This window comes from Ambystoma mexicanum, chromosome 1p (genome assembly GCF_040938575.1).
Source record: "Ambystoma mexicanum isolate Mex_15411 chromosome 1p, UKY_AmexF1_1, whole genome shotgun sequence".
NCBI lineage: Eukaryota > Metazoa > Chordata > Amphibia > Caudata > Ambystomatidae > Ambystoma > Ambystoma mexicanum.
Window position 1 is genome coordinate 1,043,213,886 of NC_090921.1, and position 23,478 is coordinate 1,043,237,363.

At 44.9% G+C, this 23,478-nt stretch overlaps 1 protein-coding gene across 2 annotated transcripts in view; it reads left to right on the plus strand.

The window, feature by feature from the left end:
* Nucleotides 1-4,972, plus strand: part of LOC138447857 (palmitoyltransferase ZDHHC1-like) — a 1,205,337-nt gene extending 1,200,365 nt beyond the window's left edge. For both annotated transcript variants that reach the window (XM_069604299.1, XM_069604307.1), the window contains one exon: nucleotides 3,002-4,972. In XM_069604299.1, coding sequence (XP_069460400.1) covers nucleotides 3,002-3,579 — 578 coding nt within the window. In that variant the 3' untranslated portion in view covers nucleotides 3,580-4,972. The remainder of the gene's footprint in view (nucleotides 1-3,001) is intronic.
* Nucleotides 4,973-23,478: the final 18,506 nt, after the last annotated feature.

Sequence of the window (23,478 nt, forward strand, 5' to 3'; positions counted from 1 at the left end):
CCATTTCCTTCCTTTTTACAATTACAGGGTGCAGCTAGTGCCACAAGTAGTATGAAGACCCTGTGTTAATCAGCAGGAAATATACTTCATGAGAGGGAAAACAAGACTACTGCCTTAGGTCCAGAGACCAGCTGTGTGCCCCCAATTAGGAAACCGTGATGAAATGAATTGCAGAAACACTGTACCACCTACAGTATTAGCGGGCATCTTCTCAGTTGGTTTGGCACAGGTCCATGCATCAGGGGAGATTAGTGAAGCAGTGCAGGCCAGCTGCCTAAGCTCCAGCATGGATCATGGACCAGACCATAGCAGAGCATGAATTGTTCGGCAGGTAATACAATCATATCCAGTGCATGCTCATGTGAATCAGTATTCAACAGCAGGGAATGCACCTCACAAGAAAACAGGGAGGTTAGAACTGTGGGTCTCTGAGCTGCCATGATTGTATTGCCTGATCCCAACACAGTGGGCAGGGTTATTATAACCTGGGGGGTCATACGGCTGGGGAACAGGCTGATCTCTATTAAAGAAAGCTACTGAGTACAAACATCAGCCATAATAATGGGGATGTGGTGGAACCATTAAGCAAGGGCGAATCACACTGAAGCGAATATGCAAACGGGCTCATAAATCTGAGCCCTCCTAATTTCATTCACTCTACCAACAACGTATACAGAGAGGTAAAAACAGAGAGAGAGAAAAAAAAAAAAAAAAGAGAAAAAAAGATTTTGTGTTGGCCAAGAAAAGCGGTTCTGCTTTTCTGATTCTCCTTTTTCTTGTCTTTCTAATGCTGTCTGCCCTTGTGTTGGCCAAGCCAATAGGACAACCTAGAATCAGGGAGACAGAGAAAGAGGTGGCTGGGCCAGTGTAGCCAACGCTTGAGAGAGGCCAGGTTGAAGATTGCCTGCTGAGAACATGGGTCCAAAGGTTGTCAAAGGCCAAGCTGTGAGAAGTCTTCGAAGCGAAGCCAGATTGGGGCAGCAGCCCAGACTCTGGTAGTAGTTGAAAGACCATGAAGCCAAATAAATAGGCCCTGCTAACCTTGATAAACAGGTTGAGGGGAGAAAACATTCTGTAAAATAGTACCCAGTGTGGGGGAGGAGGGATACTTACACAAAATAACTGTAATGATACCCCTAGGGCTGGGATCCGCAACCTACAGCTGTCTAGATGTTTTGGCTTACAGCTCCTATGATCCCTCACCGTTGACTATGCTAGCTAGAGTTTATGGGAGCTGTAGGGCAAAACATTGGGAGAGTTGCAGGTTGCAGACGGCTGCTTTAGTGCAAAAGGGGTTTCCCCACAGGGTTTGCCCCAATAGCAGTGGTGAGACAGTCACCTTTTGTTAGCAACCAGGATCAAGACAAAAGCCAAGACAGGCACAGACCAGGGCAGTGACCAATGTCAATACAAAGACCCAGGCAGAAAATCAAGGCAAGTATAAGAGGTGTGCTGGGAATTTTTTCAAATCCCTTTGACTGACTTGCAGAACATTTCCCAGCCAGACAACCAGGGTCTTTTTGGAGCTAAAATAGTCAATGAACTGTTGAAACTTTGGTCCTTCAATTAGACTCTTAAAATAAACTTATTTTATTATTTCTTGCCTCCACCATTTTGCAAAGCTTCTCTCTTTTTTAGTTGTAAAACATCTCATATAGGTTTGCAAACCATTTCCTAGAGCTCAGGAGAGCCTGTCTCGAGCCTGTCTATTGAGGGGGCCTGAGCCAAAAATCATAGTACCATCCAATCCTTCCTCAACTCACCCCATAAGGAAGTATTCTGGTCTGAGTTGTTACTTTTGGGACTTTGGTGACAGTAAGGACATAGGCTGTTTGATGTGTATTCATCCTCTTTCCATCCTTCCCTACTGATCCTCAGCATAGAACAGTATCTGGGTCACGTTCGTTTGTCAGAACGTTCTGCTCTCCCTATTTGTGACGGGGCTTACATGAAGGTCTTCCAATAAAGGACTTTGCACAGTTGCATATACTACAAAGCAAAGCAGCACAAATGGTAAAGGGACTAAAACGCAGAGGCCACATGAACACCAGCCCCCAAGACGCAACATTGCTTTTTCAGCAAAGAAATGTCTACAAGACCTTATGTCTTCTCAACGGCTCCTACTGGGATGAATAGGTGCTATTGATAAGACCTGGCCAAAAGGTACCTGAAATAAAACGCACGACACCTAAGGCAAGCTTCATTAAATTATCTTTAAATGGCCCCTTGTAGAAAACGATGCCATGGGCGAAGAACTCTGGCCCACTCACGGCACGTTTTGTCGAACACTCTACCACTGCTTCAGAAGCATTAGAAAGGCCACTTGAAGTTAAGACTTAGGAAGAAACCTGAATTTAAGCCACACGCTCTGTACATTGATATAAACTGTTTGCTACTGACCTTAATTAGTGATTTCTTTGACAGCACTAAACCCCCAACCATGCCAAACTGGCCTGATAATGTGTTCATATGATCATAGCTAATACAGATGGGTGCATGTTCCCACCTATCCACCTCTTTATCCATTTCCGAAGACTGCTTTTACCTGCATTTCCACCCTGGGCCCACTAAAGGGATTCATTGCACTCAGGTCAAAAATAAATAGAATTTCTATGAATCTGACTTATGCTTTGGTTATGGTAGAATTAAATTGGCTGACAAATCATTGACTTTTGAGTAACTTTGTTAATGACACTGCTTTGTGCAATTGGCCTTTGTTACTGATCTGTCTTCTGCTCCAAAACACGTTCTTATTGTAGCTGTTAGAATGTTTGAATGATAAAGCACTCTTTAAATATTCGCACCATCTCATTAGATAACTCTTTGCTCATCCAGCAGAAATGCCTACTGTCTGTGTGCAAATAGGAATATCAGATTATTAAATGTCATTTTATGTAGCCTGGAAGATATATTGCATATTGTGTATTTCTATAGAACTGATAACAGATGAACAATTTTTTCTCACTGGTTTTTTTTGTGCGATTGTGTTTCTACCCTGCAGAACCCCAGCCTGCTGTGCCTCGGAGTGTGTTTGTCCCCATCCCAGCATTTCCTTCAAGATCTTTACCTTTGTTGGCACAAATCATCCATAACCCCATCCAGGCCGCAGGTCCTCCGGCAGACTATCACACGGATTCTGCTGAATCCATGGATGAAATTCCTGTTGCTCAAACCCGCCTTGGCAGTGCCGAAGTTCCCAGCTTTGGCCATGAAGCTACCAATCACATCTCCAAGAGCAGTTTGGGGATCTCTCGCCAAAACCTTATTCCTGCAATTCAAAGCATGGGTGAGCATGCAAGACCTTCTGAAGAGCTGCACTCTAAAAGAAAAATGTTCCTCCGCTCCCTGGAAAAAAGACAGAAGTTTGAACTTGAACCAAAGGTACCCTCTGTGTTTGTTATTGAAAGCAGCACTCAGTCGTCTCACCCTGATCTTGATAAAAGACCTAGTCCAATGGAAGAACAATCTGGTAATCACAAAAGAAAATGGTCTCATGGCTTGCGTAATGGTGGGGAGCATCTGTCCACTATTGTCAATGGTAATATTCGAGAGGCGGGCGACAATACAACAGCAGCATAGATTGTTTTCCAATGACGACCATTAAAACAAAGTGTCTACGCAAGCCTTTGTGGGCCTGGGATTCACCTTCTGGAAGCAACAGAAAAAAGGAATGTATGCCCAGTTCATGCATCCGTCAGGACCTACATCTCAATCTGCCCACGTGCCATTCTCTAGCTGAGTACAGAACCATCAGCACCTTCACGATGAGCAAAACACAAGAAGAGTAACCAGTTCTCATTTAGTAATTGACTGCATCCCGTGGTCCACCTTTTTTGAAAGGCATAATCTGTGCCTGAGTCAGGCAGGGGAAGAAAACGGATGTCTCATTATACATTTTGCTAAGAGAGCAACATTCTTCCTTCTGTTTGGGATATCCAGAATGCGTAAATTCAGCAATCGTCCTATGTTGTGTCTACACTACTTATACAAACCAGTCAAAGAGAGGGCTTATTATAACTTTTGCCCAAATGTTACAATGCTGCAACACACACCCGTATCACTGTGACTCAAGGCAATATAAGCAATGGCATGTCTGACAAGTGTTGTTTGTGCACAACCCAACTCGATGTGATGCGTATCCAGCATTACCAAACTGTTGGATGTGTCAGGTTAATGATGAAGGGACATTCCTGCAGGCTCTGTTACATGGTCACATTGGTTTCCAGCACAAGAACCATTACTGAGAGACTTCATAATCAAATCACAGTATTCTCACCTTTCGGAGAATTAGATGGAGCCATTGTTGTGTGCCCTCAGTAATTAGGAGGAACTACAGTGGTCAGTTGGTTTTATATAATCGAGTAGTTTACCAGTGGCGGTTTCGGCTAATGTGACTAAGTAGTCCTATGAAGATGGTGAAGTTGTTTGAAGGGAAAAGGGGTTTGTGCCTGTGTGATTTTTCACCTTTTTTAGAGGTATGATTTGGTATTGTTCTGGCTCTCGTTTTCAGCAAAAGCAGTCCTCACACATTTTACTCTAAGATGAAAGTGTGGACCTGTATGCCTATAAACTACAGAATGCTGGGCTGTGGACATTTAACAATGTCCAATGAAGAACATCATCTCTCCTGGCTTCACATATTTGTGTTCCATACCAGAAAACCAAATTACCTTTCCTCTTATATGGTTTATTTCTCTCTCAGAAATGTAACGATGACCAGCTTCCAACTTGGAAGTCGTGCTGCTAAATCACTATATTCCTGTTATGATTAGAACCTAGCCTTAGAAAGTAACTGCGTAGTCTATAGATAATCCTGGGAGCCAGATAACGTAGTCTTGTACTGTCTAGCTTCAGTTGGCACCTATTTTATGTAATCTGTGTAAAGCGTGTTTGATAAAATGGTATACCATTTACAGTAACTTTATATTATAATGCCATTCATTATTCAAATAAATGACACTTTACAATGCAAGGGTGTCCTGTCCCTTGGCAGAAAGGGCTTAATTACATCATGATATGTTTGGCCAACAGAAACATAGTTGGGAATTGCCTTAAACACCATTGCAGCCTACTGTTACTCTACCTTCTAATGTTATGCTACTCAACTCAATTATTTTCTCTCGTGGACGTGTGCCTCCTCTCGCTCCCTGCCTCCTTTATAATACATCTCCTTGTCTGCCACACTTCTCGTGACTGTTACCTTGTGATTTCAGGTGGAGTTGCTGTAAGCCATAGACATTAAATGATCTGTGACTTAGTTTGGATTTCGAATGGAACTCAAAGGTCCTTGCCTCCAGCAGAGATGCCCTAGACTGGCACTCGAGAAGTTTGGGTAATCCTATGGACCCTGCCAGTCCCATTGGCTCTCTTGTGCATCCTCCTAGGGATCTTGCCAGTCCCATTGGCTCTCATGTGCATCCTAAGTATCGGACAACCTTGCTGGGCATGTGCCTCCATACAGATAACATATTTGGGATTTGTAATGACCACAGTTTACCACCTTTTCAGTGAAGTCTGGGTAATCTAGTCTACTGGGCCATTTTATGTGATGGTTCTCAGCAGGGCAGAATGGAGAAATCCATCTAGCCCAATTTGTAATCCTAGCATAATCAGGAATGGAGCAATATGCCCCCTGTAGAATGTTCATTACGGCCTCCCATTAGCACACGTGTATCTAGAACATATTGCTTTTGTTTCTTAATTTAAAATGTTGTTCAATCCCCTTTCTGTCTGCTGTTAATTCGGGCCCAGACCTACCAAGCAGAAGATTTGTTTAGCTACATTTTTAAAGCAAAACATTTCACCAAGGTTGTGTTCCAATATTTGCTCATGTGATGGCATAGTCTGTGTCCTGCTCAGTAAATAACCAGGCCACATAACACAAGCACATGGCTCCGGTGAGGAACAAGATGGCAGAAAAGTGACAGACCATGAAAGTCTTTCTCAGCCTTACTACCAGCATGCAAAAGCCTCCTCTTGGGCTGTCCCTGATAATCGCCTTGAAGGCGGTGGGATACCTTGAGTTATTCTACCGCTTTGATAAATCCAGTGCCTGAAGTTACCATACCAGGTTCCAAGTTTTGAGAACTAAATAACAGTATATTTAGGGGTCACAAGTTGAGATTGCCGTTGCATTTGTGCCCTGTTGATCCAGCAGTGTACTGGTCCGCAAAACACATCTGGCTTTCACTGAGTGAGCTTTCTATACATAGATAGTTTATTATGAGCTAAATGTCCATGGTACACACAGGGCCTCATTATGGGTTTGCCGGTAATCCGGCTGTAATACCAGCAGGTTACCGGCAAACCTGCCTTACCGTTCGTGCTGCCCAATATCCTGGTGTTAATGGGATATTACGGGTGCCGCCAACGGCGGTAAGTTCCCATTCCATGCAGTCCCATAGGAATCCATGGAATCGGTTTGCCACAATCAGACACCGGTAGCACCGATGCCAGTGATTGCGTATAATAATTTGCTGCTAGCGGCCTGAATACATAAGGCCTGCCAGTAGTTCACTGCCCCTACTGGGAAATTCGGAGTATGCCGGTCTAGTAAAAATGCCGAAGTTGGTATTACCGGCATTTTACCAGACCAGCACACTCATAATGAGCCTCACATTCTCATTAAAAAGTCAACAGAAATTTGTTGCAAAGGACATTTCATGGTGCGAGAAGTAGAAGTGAGGCCTATATGCAGTAAGTAACTTCTAATATATTGGGATTCTTTGTCACTCAATAACACGAGGGGTAAGAGCCAACATTGGCTGTTTTGGCTGCCCTAAGGAGGAAATTGACAAGGCTTATGTGATTTTATTTGAAATTCCAAAAAGTACTAGCCACCTCCCACCCCCCAACCCCACACCCACAATAATAAAGTTTTACCTTGGTTATTTGTCGACTTTTTTCAGTTTTGTTATAACATTAGTTGCTCTCTTTACCTCATGTTTGCCCACAACGTGAACTAAAGCTCTGATTCCAGTATTGTTACTATAGACGCCCACTACACATACTTTAAGTACATATCAACACTTTCACACATTACTACGGTGACACTTTGATTTTATGAATGGAATTTCATTCAAATTATTCTATTTTGTTGACTACTTTTTTGCCAGTCAAAAGACTAATACAAGCCCAAAATAATAAACTGAGCATGTTAGGTAGCATAGCCAAAACAATGGGTGTTGCTTGTTGTGGAGAGGTTATTGACTTTTACTCATATGGATAGCGCTGTCTGTGGATGTGTGTGAGTTTATTGATGGTGCATTAATGGTGGATAGATTCTAGATCTACAGGTGTGAATGTATTGATTTTTCATGGACTGTTGGTGATGAATGTGCGTTGATGGTTGGTGAGTGGGGAAGTAATACGTGGAGGGATACATAGTTGAATGGGATAGATGCATACATGTGTGAGTGACTGGATGGGTACAAGGGTGTGTAAAGCAAAGCTTTTTTTTATTGTGATGGCAAACAACCTAAAATTAAAGGCGTCAAAACGCACCATAGCTGTGCAAACCATTTCGAATTCCTAGGTTTAGCCATCCTGTCCTAACCAAGATGGTACTTTACACTCTTGGGAAGCCAATTAATGTGGCCAGTCATGAGACTGTCTAATTCAGAGATTTTTGTGGATGTGGCTATTTAACAGTGGAGTGTTCTAAGGGTGGTGAGTCTAGTGCATGTAGTGTATTCAGTGTGAGGAGTGTGGCAGGTTTTGGTGAATGCTTGTGTAACGGATATTGTGGTATTGTTGAAATGTGGAGGGTGGTATGTGGGTAATATGGGGCTTTGGTGAATGTGTAGAAGTTGGCGATGCATTCGCTCATTTCATACACTAAATGACGACTTTTATAGATCAGCCCAGACCAGCCCATATGGTGGAGATGACTGGTTGTTATTTAAAGAGTAAGCTGGACAACGATGGTCTACAATTTTAAGAGTAATCACTCCTTGAGTGTGTACATCAAAAAGGCTTGGAGTAAGTTAAAACCAAACATAACAACATTGAAAAGAGACAGCAGCTGGCATGATTGAACCCACGGAGAGACCACAATGCATTTGCGTAAATATGCCTCTTTTATGCCTCATCGGAGTCAGGCCCTCTGCAGGGGTTTCAGTGGCTTCCTATCGCGGGGATATCACAAATAAAAATCAGGATGCACCCTCGCCTGTTTGCTACACCGCTGCCGCTGTGCATGCAGCATGGCCTCAGGCAAAATGGGTTTCAAAATGATTATTGAAAATGAACACAACTACGAGTTTGGTAGAAAATGCAAAAAAGCCATGGCCCCAACACCCCTGGGACCAAGTTGCCGTTACCCTTTTAATTTACATCTGGCATAGAATCCGCTCTGTAGCGTCCTCTGCTTTTTTTCAGATAGCAGATGCCATGGCCTAAACACAAATGCAAAGAAGGTATAGCCACATAGCTGGCAGCGGTTGTGAGGGATAAGACCGGTAAAGTGTACTTGTTTAGTGTGCACCTCGGTGTTGGTGCAATCGACCCTTTGCTGCTGCACTACACATCCTTTAGAAGTACAGTAGCCCAGTGTCCCCTCAACAAGGCCACATGTAAGGACCAATACATGGTGCTAAATTGCTGCCTGAAACGTTTCTGACTGATGTGTTTATGCGAGTGGACACTAGTCTGACATTTTTGTGATTTTGTTGGATCAGTTTGCTAGCTTTGTCACCATGGACCATGAGCTTCTTTTTTCCTTATCCTTTCGTGGTCCGGCTGGGAGCCAAGGCCCTGAAATGGATTTGTTATTCCTTTCCATACATATGCACTGCAATAGATAGGGCAAGGCATCTCGACACCCTGACTTTCAAATTTTACATTCACACAAGTTTCATTCATGCCCCAGCCGGCTCATCAATATGTACATGCCCCCGTTGATCCAACCCGGACGACGTACAAGTATACTTGCCACAAGGAGCAGAGGGGGCATGCCCAGATATTGTCAACTTGCTTGGGATTGCAACTGATGATGAATTCGGGAGAGCTAGCCTCAGCTAACTAAATCGATAAAATAAAGGCTAGTGATATTCTGCCCTGAAGGCTTAACCAGAAAACCAGGATGATCGATCAAAATCCTGCCCTCCATTTTTTCCTAAAAACCATTCCACTTTCGGATAAAGTTAAAAGGTATGAAAGATGAACACCTTATTCAGAATCTGGGAAAGTATATAACCAGAAGAGAAAACTACTCGCAAATGCAGATGTTATGATATCTGCTAAGGGGGCTGGGGTTGTATTAGTTCCATGATTATTTTGTAACCTTTGTATGTCCCTTTTTGACATTATGTGCAATAATGTAACTGAGAAGCAATTCATATGATGAAATCACATTTTTAAATGATATATAGTTGGTTATTTTGAATGTATCCCATGAAAAAGACTTTTTATATTATACTAGCAGAAGTACCCATTCTGCAAACGGGTTCTGTAGTCAGACATGGTAACGCTGGTCCTGGAGGTCGCTGTTCCGATTAGCTTGTTGCTTGATGTGCTTTGCACTCTAAAGTGGACCTGGTTCTATATCATTATTTCGATTTTTGTAGGTCGCCTAACCAAAAGACTTTTTTTTAATTTATTTTTTTGTTTTTTCCTGCTGATTTTAGGCGGCCCATAAAAATCTAAATAATGAAATGTCTCTTGACCTAATACCAATCACATACCTGGTGGTGAGTGAGCCAGTGAACTCTTCAATTGAACATTGATGGTCCTTCTGTGGGAGTGAAACATGAAGATAAAGTGCAGCGTCTGTAGTTCAAAGTGAGAAGCTGCCCAACACTATCAACAACAGCCAAGTGGTGTAGAGGCACATTAGGGTGCATGTTCATGAGTCCTAGTGAATGAGCGGGATGCAACTCAACATCTTCCATGGATGGATTGAACATCGTAAACTGTAGACAATGGGGATGAGGAACTATGGGTGTAGGTGGATGTCATACAGGTGTCAATCACGAAGAAGTACAATTTGTGTCTAGAGATGAGCTTGCCAGCGTATGATGCCTGTCATGTAGGTGAGTGCATGCAGGAGAACATCTCTTCTCATGTAGGGGGACAGGTGTACTGCAAATGTGCCCTTTCGGGATATTTGTGAGGTAAGCCTAATGACATGTCCATGATGGTGTTTGTGCGCAGCATCTTCAACAATGAGTGCAGGTGGTGTCTGGCCTGCAGGGACAGAGAGAGCTGTTCAAACCAATACAGGGGGCATGCCTGATGTGTGCAGAGCCGGCTTTCTGGATTTGCGATCTCATGCTCCAAATGTGTACACACATGAACTATGCAGCACTATGTGACAACTACCCTTGGCAAGTGAAAAAAGGGAAAGCAAGGATTATGCCAGCGCAGGTGGGTGTGTCAGTTTACATCACCATCAACAACTTCCACCACCTGTTCACCTGTGCAGTGTGTGATTAATCCTGCAGAATCCACAGATTCCCTGCCTGAAGTCTCCTTCCAGGTTGCCAGGTGAAATCAGATGCTTCCTGATCCTAACCCTTGGGGTGGGATTAGTCAGGCGGATCACCTGGGAGGAGAAGGCCCCCAAAGGAATAGAAGGGTTCTGCTAGGAGAGACACAGTACTCATCTTTGAAGGATGAGATAGTTAAGATGCCAGAATATATAATGGCTTGTTGTAAGAATCAACATTCCTCTCCTAAAGGTATCCAACATGTTGGTAAAGAAAGGCATCACGGTCAGTATAAGTACCAAAGCATCAATGCCCTTCCTTCTGAAAAGTATAATCTTTCCTCTAGATGAAACTGAGAACAAGAAACAAATCTTAATATCTTTGTGTCCATTATCTAAAGATATGTTTTGTAGACAACGTGAGTTAACTAAAACTGAAAAATGCGCGGAGATGATGAATGCTAATGTTGGGGGCTTCAAGTTCTAGAATACCATAGGTACTGGGAAAGGACCAGCACCGCAACGCACAGTCCAGTGTCCCATACAATCTACACCTGAGCAGGATTGGGATTATTTAAATCCCCCCCAGACACAGATGCAAAGGAGTAGCAGTAGTAGTAGCAGCAGCAGAAGGAGTTATTTGTGTTTGTGTATTCAGCAGGGGCTGCGCGAAGACGCCTGGACCACTACTATACAATCAGCGGCTAATGGTGCTGAGAGAGTCCTAAACCGGTGAAGCCCGAACTGCAGAGGTCACGTGGCAGGAAGCACTGTGGTTGTAGATTGCCTTGTGGGAGAGAGGAGCTCTCTGCACACTGTCCGTCCCCAGTAGCTGGCGAGCACCGAGAAACGACAGGATTGCTGTGAGATCCTGTCGAGGAAGGCGCGAGGCACAAGGCAGAGCAGGAACCAGAGTTGTCAAACGCTCCAAGTCTGGTGAAGAAAGAAGACCTGGTGGCAGCAGGACACGAGAAGGTGTAGTAAGAGACTGGTGAGTTGGCCTTGCATAGGTAACCCAGGGATGCTCCTTTGTGAACCGCTAACTGCAAATACACCTTTTGAATACCGAAATAATGATGGCATATGTATTAAGCCAAAGTTGTTTTCTAAGAGAAACCGAAACTAGAAGTTTTACAACTATCACTATCTAAGTAAAGGAAGAGTGATATTTAACAAAGGCTGTAACTATCATTGCCCAAGGAAAAAGGGGGCAATATTAAACATTCAGAAGGACCACCATTGACAAAGTAAAGAGGGTGCAGTATTAGAACAAAACTGTAACCAGTATTGTCAAAGTTAAAAGTAGGCAATAAATATAACCAATAACAATCAGCATTGCCTAAGCCAAGACAAAGTCATTAGAGGAAAAAGGGGAGAGAGTAACGTGAATGCACAGTTATCTGATGTGATAGTAGGAATCCAGAGTGGGCATGAAGGTTACCCTCCCTGGCGAGAATGTCAAGGGGGAAGAGTAACAAAACATGAATTGCATGTGGTCAATCAACTGTTTGAACAAACAGCATCAATGGGTGTTGCAGAAGTTGTGAATTTTACTATTGTTGAAAGTCAATGACTTTACTGATGTTTGAAATAACCCTAACCACAGATTACTTGTAGAAGTGTTAGAAGATTCATCCTGGCAAGAGAGAACACCAGGAAATGGTAGTCCTGGCATGAGGAACAGTGCAAAGCTTCTCACAGTCCACATAACCTCGACCACACACCCAACCCACACACCACTGAAGTAAGTGACTCCTTGCATGTCAACACATTTTTGGAAGTTGAAAACAAATATGTGTTGGCCAGAGGCTCCAAAAGGTCAAACCTGTGAACATGTCACCTGCCAACACTACTCATTGACATCTACGTACAGTGCCCAGGGTACATGGATACGTTCCAGCATGCTGCCATGAAACATGACCACATCTCCTGGAGGAACATGTCAATTACCAGTATGACCCACAGAGTATTTCATGTAACCTTGTGACCCTACTATCACAGATCATGGATCATGGAAATGGTGTGCCAAACAGATAGTGAAATCCAGAATAAAGCACTAAGACACACATACAGCAGCAGGGAGCTACATATACACCACATGCTACAATAACATTGATATTTAAATATACCTCTTCGTAATGTTTTAAAACCACAATATAAAAACAGGTTTAACATGTACACAAATATCAAAATGTGAAAGGAAATGTAAGCCTACCCGTCCCAAGTAATATTAAAAACCCACAAAACTATCCACAAGAGTCATTGGTTCACTGCCTCCTCTATTGCCGTCAATGCCTTGGCTAAGGGCAACTCCTCCTCCAGTGTGGCCTCTTAGAGTCAGGCTTCCCATGCTCTGTGGAGGGTCTCTAGGGCCTGCCACAACCTGGGCTCATTGCCTTTGGCAGACCTGCAAGGCTCCACCACATTGGTAGCTCTAACATGGGCCATGGTGGCCTCAACCTCCGCCCTGGCCATTGTGGCTTCACAGGGAGAAAACCGGGCTGCACGCCTCTTCCTCAGTCTCCTGCTGCCTCATGAGCTCCACTTGAGCAACCACCAGGGTTTGCAACCACTCTCTTGCCTTGCATGGGTGATGTCCCTGTAATATTACCCGCCCCTCATCATTTTTTTTTTTTTTTTACTTTCCTTTATTGGCATAGAAAGAGTACAGATTACCAACACAGCACATACATCAGATAGTAACGCAGTTGCATGTATGATATTTCACATATTGAGGATACCAGTTAGGGAGATGCGCCCTTGGGCATACAATACAGGGTGTTTATGTGATAGCTGGAATTAAAACATCAAGTGGGGGCGATGATGCAAGTTCAATATCCTTTGTTGTTCAGATAACTACAGAACTCTGTCCATACATTCCTAGGGCGGGAAGTCAATGGGAGGGTATTAATGTAGTCCTCTTCGCACACTTGAGTCCAAGTTAGGGCCTTTAGCCACATCTCGAATGATTGGGGGGGGGGGGGGTGAGCGGCGCTTCCAGCATTGCAGGATACATTTTTTGGCTACCATGGTAGCAACATTAAAAAATGTAGCCATCTTTCTAGTCTCAGGTTCGTCCCACACTCCAAACAGGACAGCAAGAGGTGCAGGAGCGGCGATTTGGGTCGTTATTATTTCAGATAAGGCCTCAACGATGGCTTCCCAGTATGGGCCCTGTGCTTCACAAGACCAGAACATGTGTATGTGATCGGCAGCAGTGGATTTGCATCTAGGGCATGCCTGAGCCTGGCCGGGCGTGAACCGTTCCACCTTGTGCGGCGTGTAGTATAGGCGATTTAGGAGTTTGTATTGCATACATCTATATCTGGCGTTTAGGGAGGTTTTACATGTGTGTGTGCACATCTTATTTCACAATACATCTGAAAAGGGTACGCCCAGTTCGTTACTCTACATGTCACGCGCCGGTTGCAGTGCCTCATCAGTGCTAGCCATTTGCATTTTGTATAACGATGATGTTATGCCTCTTGCCCCCGCTGAGTTAGCTATATATTGGATTTCGGGCGAGTCTGGGGGCTCATCTGGGTAGGAGGGCCACCAAGTGCGAATTGCTGCCCTTAACCTGAAGTACTGCAGCATTTCCCGGGCCTCCATGTCTGCGGGGCAATGAACTTCCCATCGGGGAAAAGGTCGGTCAATGCTCGGTAGCCCAGGTTATCCCAGCGTTCTATTAGGAGTTTATCGTGAGTAGAGCTGAGACCCGGGAACTGCCAAATGGGCAGTCATTTGTAGTATGGGTGGTGACCAGTGTGTACGTGCAGTAATCGTTTCCAAACTATGATTGTAGCTGCTACGGGGTCGGCAGGGGTATCAGCTTGGAATGTGTGATGAAGAATAAGGGATAGAGTATTGACGTCCTCACATGCCAGTTTCTCGAGTTTCACATGTGGGGGAGGGTCCGTAAATGTATACCAGTGTGAGGCATGTTGTGCTTGTGCGGCAGGCCAATATTTTGTGAAGTCTGGGGCAGTGAAGCCACCCTTCTCATAAGGAAGAGTCATATGCTGCCCGTTTTTTCGCACCGCTCCATAGCGCCACAGAAACCGGGCGCAGGGCATGTGTAGGTCCCTGAAGGATCGCCTCCCGGGCCAGATTGGCACGTTCACGAAGATGTAGAGCAGCTTGGGGACAATGATCATTTTAATTAAGGAAAGCCTGCCTGATAGTGAAAGTGGCAGACTACGCCATTTTGACAGCCGGGCCTCCATTAGCTGAGCCGCAGCCGAGGGAAACCCGAACCCCAGGGTATCTGATACCCTCGGGTGACCAACGAAGGGGAAATTCACATTCCGGTCGGGGGGTTGCCGCCGTAAGTGGGAAGTTGTCGGATTTAGTATAGTTGATTATGAAGCCCGAGAATGTGCCTATTTTAATTATATCTCGAAGGATGGGGTCTAAATGAGCAGCCGGGTACATCATCTGCATACAATGAGATCATCTCCGGGGTGTCTCGCATGCGTATGCCTTTCCGTGCGTGTTTGTCCCTTACACTGTCAGCCATAGGTTCGATAGCAAGTGCAAAAAGTATTGGGGAGAACGGGCAACCTTGGCGAGTGCCTCTGTACAGCGCGAAGGGAGAGGAGACTTTAGAGTTGATAACTGCCCCCCTCATCTTTGCCTTGATGTAATCCTACTGCCTTCTCTTGCTCAGCAACTCCTGCTGCCTGCTCTTGACCACCTTATCTGCCTCAGTATAGGCCTCCACCAGGGACAAAGGCATAGCCAAGTGTCTGATGGCAGGACAACTACAGAGGTGCCTGAGCTAATGTCTTGAATTGAGGCCCCACTTGAGGTTGTCTGGGTCACGGATGTAGAGGAAGAGGAGAAGTGCCATTGAAGCGGCCTATCCGAAAAGGCTAACCCTGAGCAGTGTATCTGCCAGGTAGGAGAAAAGACGGAGCACCGCTCTGTGATGCAGTGCAGGCTGCTCTAGAGTGGCTTGCACTGCATCACGGAGGGCAGCTTGCTGCTGCAATCCACTTGCCGGGAGGTGATGGCACTGTTTCACAGTTCGTCCTTTCTGCTGAAGGACCAGCAGTTGTCTGGGTGGAGACATCCAAGAACATAGTGATTCAGCAAATGAGCCTAGGACAGGAGGATGTGCTGACTCCTCCACTGGGTCCTGCTGAGCCTCCCGTCTCAAGACCAGGTTTGCAGCCTGCGCATCCCCCTCTAATCCACCACCTCACTATGGGCAAGCAGCCAATGTCCTTCTCCCCCAGAACCCTGAGACCCCAACTAAAGTCTCCATGCTCTGTGGCGCCTCTGAGTCTAGGCATGGGCTTTCCTGTCCCTCTGATGCTGAGGTGTCCACCACAACGAACTCACTCAGGTACTCTTCCTCAGTAGCAGTGCCATTGGATGACACCGTTACCCCTGGCACCTGCCCCTCCGAGGAGCTAGATGACACTCTGGATGCCTGGGGTTTATGGTGCCACCTGGCGTCCCTGTCCCTGGCATGTAGCTCCTCCTCAGGTGTGGGTCCCACTTCAGCTGCTTGAGACATTGGAAAAGGACCAGAGGGAAGAAACACCATAGGTATAGCCTGGTGTACATATATCAAGTTGCAAGCTACTATGCAGCTATAATAAGTCACTAGCCAACTCTATTCCACACATAAACACAGTGCCCATTGCAAAATTGGCGAGAGTCAATTATCACAAGGCAATGTGTAATGCCAAGTCACAATCATAAGCTCGACGAATGTCAACAGGAAACATTGATATGTGGCCATGCACCAACTTGTTTGACATTCTCTTTGCACTGAAGCATTTCCCTAATGTGTGTATGCTGACAGCCTAATGGTAAGAGCCCATGGCCTCAAAATCACAGTGAGCTATCTGTCCATCTTGCTATGAGCATCCCAGTCAGTCCTGGATGAATGTATGCTATTCACATACACTAAAGGTCTTCATGTACCCTGATACCCTGAAAACCTTTCTTGCTACTTCTGTTACCTACAAATAGCATGCTCACAACTATGGAGATTGAAAGGTCTACCAAACATCAGTGAAAAACAAAGTATGTATGTCCATGCATAGGATATTCTTGTGGGGCAAGATGTACACGTCTCATTGATCTCTTTCACCACTCAATGGCCACCATCCCTCACAATCATGTATCATGCTGCACACCATAGGCATCCTGTGAGAAGAGGACGAGAAAACCTGTCCTTCAAGACTACAGCTGTGTGAGCATCACACCACCTCATCTATATACAATGGAAGAAAAACACATGCATTCAGGTGTCCTCACAATTACATGGACACATACCTTAGTCAGAACCCAGAGCTTGCTTGTTTCCACTACTTGACAACTTGGCCACTACTCCTATAGGTCCCTTACCATTGTTGTAGTGTGCCAATGAGCCACCATGCAAGTAAAATGTTTGACAACACCTAGTTAGTGGTATACGTCCTATCTTGCTCCTGTCATGCTTTCTCATCCATGACATTGTAACATTGCAGTAGTGTTGTGGATCTGGGCCTGCGGGTAAAGGGCCATGGCATAATGAGCTGTATTTACCTTCTCCGGGATCCTGAGCTGTAGTTGTGTGACATGATGGTCGCCACCAGAATGCACCTACCCGGGGGCTCTGGCCTCGATGGTCACCCTCACCTTCTTCTGGTTCTAGATCCTCATGTCATCCCAAAGCTTCTTGATGTTTTTGACAGTCCGGGCTGCCACCCCATGCACATTGATGTGCAGCCATGTCATGATGTCATCCCAGGTCCATTGACTGACAAAGGCCACAAGCTTCTTGTCAGCATTGAAGCGTAGCTTGTAATGGATCAGGACCCTGTCACCCAAAATGCCAACTGCAGTGGCCGAGAAGTTGACAGCCCTCAGCCTCACCATCTGGGTGGTGTTTGATGATGATCTTTACATAGCAGAGGTGAGGACGGTGGGGTGACAGTGGGTCATGAGTACCTGTCCAGGAGAGCTGCAGTGATAGAATAGAGGTGTGGTTGTCCAGATGAGGTGGTCAAGGGGAGCAGATATATATTTGTTGCCCAGGGCCCCAGCAGGAGGTGACAGGCTCTGGTGGTTAAACAGTCACTCCAGGACAGTGCAAGTGGCCAGAAAACAATGACAGAGTAACAGGCAGCAGGAGCTGTTATGCAGAGAAGGCAACAAATCCTGGAGGAGGCAACAGGAGTGGCAAGGCAGTAGGACCAATGAGGCACCGGTAGCTACACAAGCTCTTCGAGGCAGCAGAGTGAGAAAAATTGGAGAAAGGCCACCAGTGTGTAAGTTATGCATGTCATGCAATGCATGCACAACGTAACCTCGTAATGAGAGGAAATGGGGGTGCATGGGTAGATTGCAACTGCGTGGGGCAATCTCAAAGGGCACATACATGGAGAGGTTGGAGTATTCAGTATGCAAATGGAGGGGTTCCATGAAGCATTTACAGGTCAAGCCGAACAGTGCAGGATCAGTCTGAGGGAGTAGCAGAGAGATAAGGGGCCCCGAAGGAAAGGGGCCAAACAGAAAAAGGGGAGAAATGTACAGAAGCAGCAATGTCCACCAAAGGGCTGAACCTACAGAATAGCCAAATCCTCAGGAACATAGTAAAAAGAAGGGGCCACCAAAAAAGAAACCCTTCACATATGAGGAACTGCAAATCCTCACTGATTTCATGGATGAGCGTCCGGCTTAACTCCTTACTCGAGAAGGCAGTTCCCTGTCTCTTACCCAGCTTGGAAAACCGTGTCTGGAGATCACAGATCTAATAATACACTGCTGCAGCACAGCACAAACGCATTGGTGACCTGACAAGGCGCACACAGGCCAACCTGAGCCAATTTCTGAGCTCTGCCCAGTAAACCGGTGCAGAATCCCCCTGATGGACGAGTGGAGTGCATTTGTAAGGGTCACCAGTGAGCAGAACACGGTAGTGAGATGAATAGACACCTAAGCAGCCATATCAGGTGGGTGGCATGTGCATGATGTATTTTTTGTTTTCCGAACATTCAATGAGTGCAAATGTGAATGGGTAATTTTCCTGCCCTCATTCATCATGTCATCTCATCATGCCCTGTTCCATGTAACGGGGAGTTGCAAGCATGATGAAGGCATAAGCCAAGGGGCAGTGTAACATAGCTGTCATTTCACTCATGAATCTTTTGTTCACTCGTGAGAAGAAGAGTAAGTGGTATGCATTTTGAGTGCAACACACATGGTACAGTGACAATCTCAATTTAGGGTTTTCGGATTGGCATGTGTACTGTCTACAGTTGCCTTTTCAATGCTTACACTTTACAGCTGTTCATGTAGGAGACATGTCTTCAGTGCCCATCGCAGCCACTGGCATCTGGTGTCTTGTGCTGGCCAAATGTCCTGAGGTGGCAGCGATGTAATGTCAATCACCATACCCTGGCAAAATTGTGAGTATGTAACATGGACTAGGTAGTAATGTGCATTGTCGCCTTGTCAACCTGTGAGTCATCTTACTGCTGCACAGGAACATGGCCAAGTACACCAATGTAATTAATTATGTGTGACAAAGTTGGGGATGAGGATGTACGTCTCACATATCCAATCATGCATGGTTTGTTAGAAAGCTATGACGGCTAAGCCTCGAGGGTAGTGCTTATTGTTGTAACTGTCATGCACATGTATGTACATATGTCGATGGCCGCATCCTCTCAGTTCTATGATTCAGGCCCACTGAGTGTGCACATGAAGATGTCGTGTCTACTGTTCAATGTGCAAGTGTTTGTCACATGTGCTCCATTCTTTTGGGAGTTTATCCCATGATGGCCAGTTCATGCACCCACGGCCCTACAACTTAACTGCCATTGTACATGTCCACTCATTGTCATTAAAAGGGGGACAAGTAGTTGTGTTAAAACAATTACAGTCTGGAATGTGTTGTTCCTGCAGTTGGCACACTCATTGGGCAGTGATCAGTGTAGCAACAGTCCTGAAAGTCTACTGGGTAGCTGTGTGACTGACGGGGATGTAGGGGGCCACGCATGCACTGTCACATGAGGAGGCACGGTTGCTCTTGCAGAACTGGGCCTTACAGGGCAATGCTCATGGAATGCTACTCCTAGCATTATCTTTCAATGGTGCAATATGGAAGTGTCAGGTAAAAGGCAGCAGATTGTGGTCAGTGACTCTTCTAATCTGTGCTTGTGCATGATCTGAATTTTTAAAGCCAATACAAAAACGTTATGGTGTGCAGGACATTGGCATTCAGGGTACATTGCATGTAGCATTTTCGTTTTTTCAGCATGAGCTGTGCTCCTTGAGTAGGTTGTATGGGATAATTCTAAGGGCCAAGTAGGCTTTTACAATGCATGTGACGCTGGGTCATTATTGGATTTGGTATTTTTTTTTTTTTTTTTTTAAATTTTATTTGCTTTTATCAAATCAATGATTTTGCAAAGAGAAGTAGAGAAGAACGCTGGAAAAAAGAAAAATAGGAAAGAAGTCAGAAGAAAAGAGAAAAAGAAAAGCTTAAAGTTTCTGTAGCCTAGTTAAAAGTTTCTTTGAGGTGGTGAGAGCACGTTCCCTTCTGGTTTTGAGTTCAAATCCAGGTTCAGCGTTTAGTCAGAGCTTAGTTGGTCGGCTTCGCTTGATTTAAGGGAAAATGCCTCGAACGCTGCTTTTAAAATTTTTGCGGTTGCTATTGACCATGCAGTTCTGGAACCGCTCAGTAGTCGATTCCACCAGACGTCTTTTTCGTACAGGAAATTGGGATTAATCAGCGGGCCCAGGTAGGCTCTTCTCCATTTTTACGTTTTGGGGCAGTGCATCAAGAGGTGCTTTACTGATTCCGGCTCCTGGTTTGTTCCGCAGAGGCGACAGAGATTGGTTTTTGATTGACCTCTTATGGCCCTGATTTCATTTATCGGAAGAAGGTTGAGACGACGTCTCAAAAAAATTGATCTTAAAGCCTTGTCTGGGAATCTTTTCAGGACATCAGTAGTTGAAGGTAATTTTTTGGGCTTGAAGTTCAAATGGATGAGAAGTTTGTTGTTTCCTGCTAGTGTAAGAGTCTCTATCCAGTCCAAGAGGTCCATTTTCCATTTGATTTTCGTGGGGTTTTGGGTCAAATCGTCTTCAGAGCCTCCACTGTTGACCAAGTGTGCACGTTGCTTAGCTGCCCAGGTGGCAAGAGGCTTGCACCTTCCTTCTGTCATTTCTGCTTTAATTATGTTGTACACAGGTGGTGAGTCTTCCATTAATATTTTTCTAAAAAGCGCCATTTCTCCTGTCTCGATGGCCGCTTTCAGAGAGAGAATTCCCAGTTCTCTTCTGATGATCGAGATGGAAGTAGAACTTAGGAGCTGAAGGACGTTCCGCCAGAAGTAGGCTTCCAATTTAGGCCAAATCGCTGAGGGGATTCCTGGCATTGCCTCACATCTGTATACCAAGCTCGGGATTACTTTGCCCTTGTAAAACTTTATGGCTGGGAGAAGCGAGAATCGACCGTATTTTCGGTCAATTATTTTGGCCTGAGTAGTGAGTTTGCAAATTTTGTCCCAGAGGTAGTTTTGCATCGAGGTCTCAGATTTTGAATTGTTCAGCATCACACCCAGATATTTAAAGGACTGCACTTCTTCAATAGTCGAGTCTTCGATGCGCCATCTGAAGTTTTTTGAGTTCTTATTTTTCTGCTTTCCAATGGTCAAGATTTTTGTTTTCTCGTTTATCTCTAGATTGTTATTTGAGATGTAATTAGCTAAATTGTCGAGCTGCCTTTGTAGACCAATTTCAGTCTGGTCAACAAGGATATCATCATCGGCATAGAGTAGACGAGTCACAGACGTCTCACCAATTTTCAGAGGAAAAGATCTTATCTCGCTGGAATTTTCTTTGAGATCTCCGAGAAAGGAGATGGAGAGGGATGGGGCCAATGGGCAGCCTTGCTTCACTCCTCTAAGCGTTAGAATCTCTCTGGACAGGTTTCCAGCTTGGTCCAACTTTACCCTGATTGACGTTCTTTCTTGGAAGGCCTTTATTGGGTCGAGAATTTTATTCAGACAATTCCATTTTTCCAGTTTGGACCACAGCAAGGTTCTGTCTATTTGGTCAAAAGCTTGACTAAGGTCAATGAACGCCAAGTGTACTTTCCCAGGCTTTGATGTGAGTTTAGTCTTTATGACGCTTAACATCATGATGTTGGCCGTGGTCCCTGAGTTTTTCAAGAACCCTGTTTGGAAAGGGTCTCGGCACGGGGCAGATTTGGCCCAGGTTTGGAAACTTGTTAGGAGAAATGATCAGTAGAGTTTACCAATTGTGTCCAAAAGTGCTATGGGGCAGTAGTTTCCTTGCTTAGTTCTATCTCCTTTTTTGTAGATGGGGGCGATCACTGCAGTGCGCCATGAGTTTGGGATCGATCTTGTCATGCTGCATTTTTTGAATACTTGTCCAATAAAGTTCGCCCACTCCACCGGATGGTTTTTTAAATCTATGTTGGTGATGCCATCTGGGCCCGGAGCTCTGGATGATTTAAGACGCTTGATGGCCAAAACAATGTCTTCTTCGTTTGAGAAATCTTCCCAAGTGGTTGATTTAAACTCAGACTCTGAAGCCGGTACTGATTTCCCGGGGAGTTGGAAAATCGTGGAGAAATGTAGTTTCCATGCTTCTTCGGGTACATTGTTTGACCCTTTTGCGGTTGCCCCGTCTTCTGTGTTTATTAGTTGCCAGAAAGCACCCGAGTTCTTGGGTGCCAATTTTCTCAGCATTTCTTCTGAGTCACGTTGATACAGGAGGACTCTTTGGTGTCTTAGCCAGGATTGGTACAGCTTTTGTTCCTGTAAGTAGAGTGCTCTTTGTCCAGCTGATTCAGAAGTTGCTGCCTGCTTCTTCAACTTCCTCAGAATGAGACGTTTCATTACCAACTCTGTGTCATAGGTATGTAGTGGTTGTTGCGTTGCCTTTTGGTTTGGCTTTCTAGGTATCAAGTACAGAACCAATAAGGGTTGGTAATCAGTGGAATTAGATGCCTCCCTTTTGCCCCTTGAGCAGTGCGTTGAGTAATTTTTGGTCAGTTCCTTAATTCGCTCTACTGTAAGCCTAAGGCAGTTTCCTTGGGCATTTGATTCAATTTTTTCCGGCATCTGGATTTTATCACTCCCTATGGACGACCATGAAATTTTCAAGATGTTGTGGTCACTTGCTTCGGGCCTTAAGACCTCAAAAGATGTTATTCGGCTCAGCATCGCCTCAGATACAAATATGTAGTCTATCGTTCCTTCTTGCGAACCTCTTTCCCAGGTTGAGATGTAGACGGCCTGAGGAAGAGAGTGAGCGATGTTGAAAAAATTTCTGGAATCCATAAGTGATTGCCATTGTTTGCCCCGTGATTCTACCTGGCTTATTGGGCGAGACAAGATAACTTGAGGATTCCAATAGGTTGTGATTATGGCAATTAAAGAAGAGGTCAACGTTTGGCTATTCCCGACCAGTCTATCCCATTTTATCAATACTGCTAAGTGAGTTTGAGTTGCAGCTATCTTCTTCTGGATTGAGAGTCCTGAGCCGGATCTTACTACCACTAGAAGGCCAGCTGATGGACGGCCCAAACGGCCTTTTTTTTGCTGGAGAAACTACAACTGAGAAACCGTCAATTGTTGGGGGAGCGAGTAACAAGGTTTCTTAGAGGGTGATAATGTCGAAGTCACCAAGGTTAACTCGTCTAGGTTTTGTGAGATGAGCAAAGCCTCTGGTGTTCCAGGACATCATTTTAAGTGTTTGGAATTGAAGGTCTAATTCCTGTATTTGGCCTTTTTGGCTTATTCCGTCTTTGATATCTTCCTTCCAATTTCTAGATGATCTTTGTTGCTATTTCTTTGAATGTCTTGAAGAGGTTTTCAGGAGCCATGCCAGAAGCTGCTTGATCGGTGCGAATGTTGACAGATTCTTCTTAACTGCTGAGTTCTCCAAATGTCTCGATGATTTGTAGCTTCGGTCGGACTGTTTTCGTTCAGTCTTGGTTTCGTAATAGGACAGGTTCCTACTCTCGATGGGAAGTCTGTCTTTTTGGGTTTCACTCTGTCTGTGCAGATTCTTTT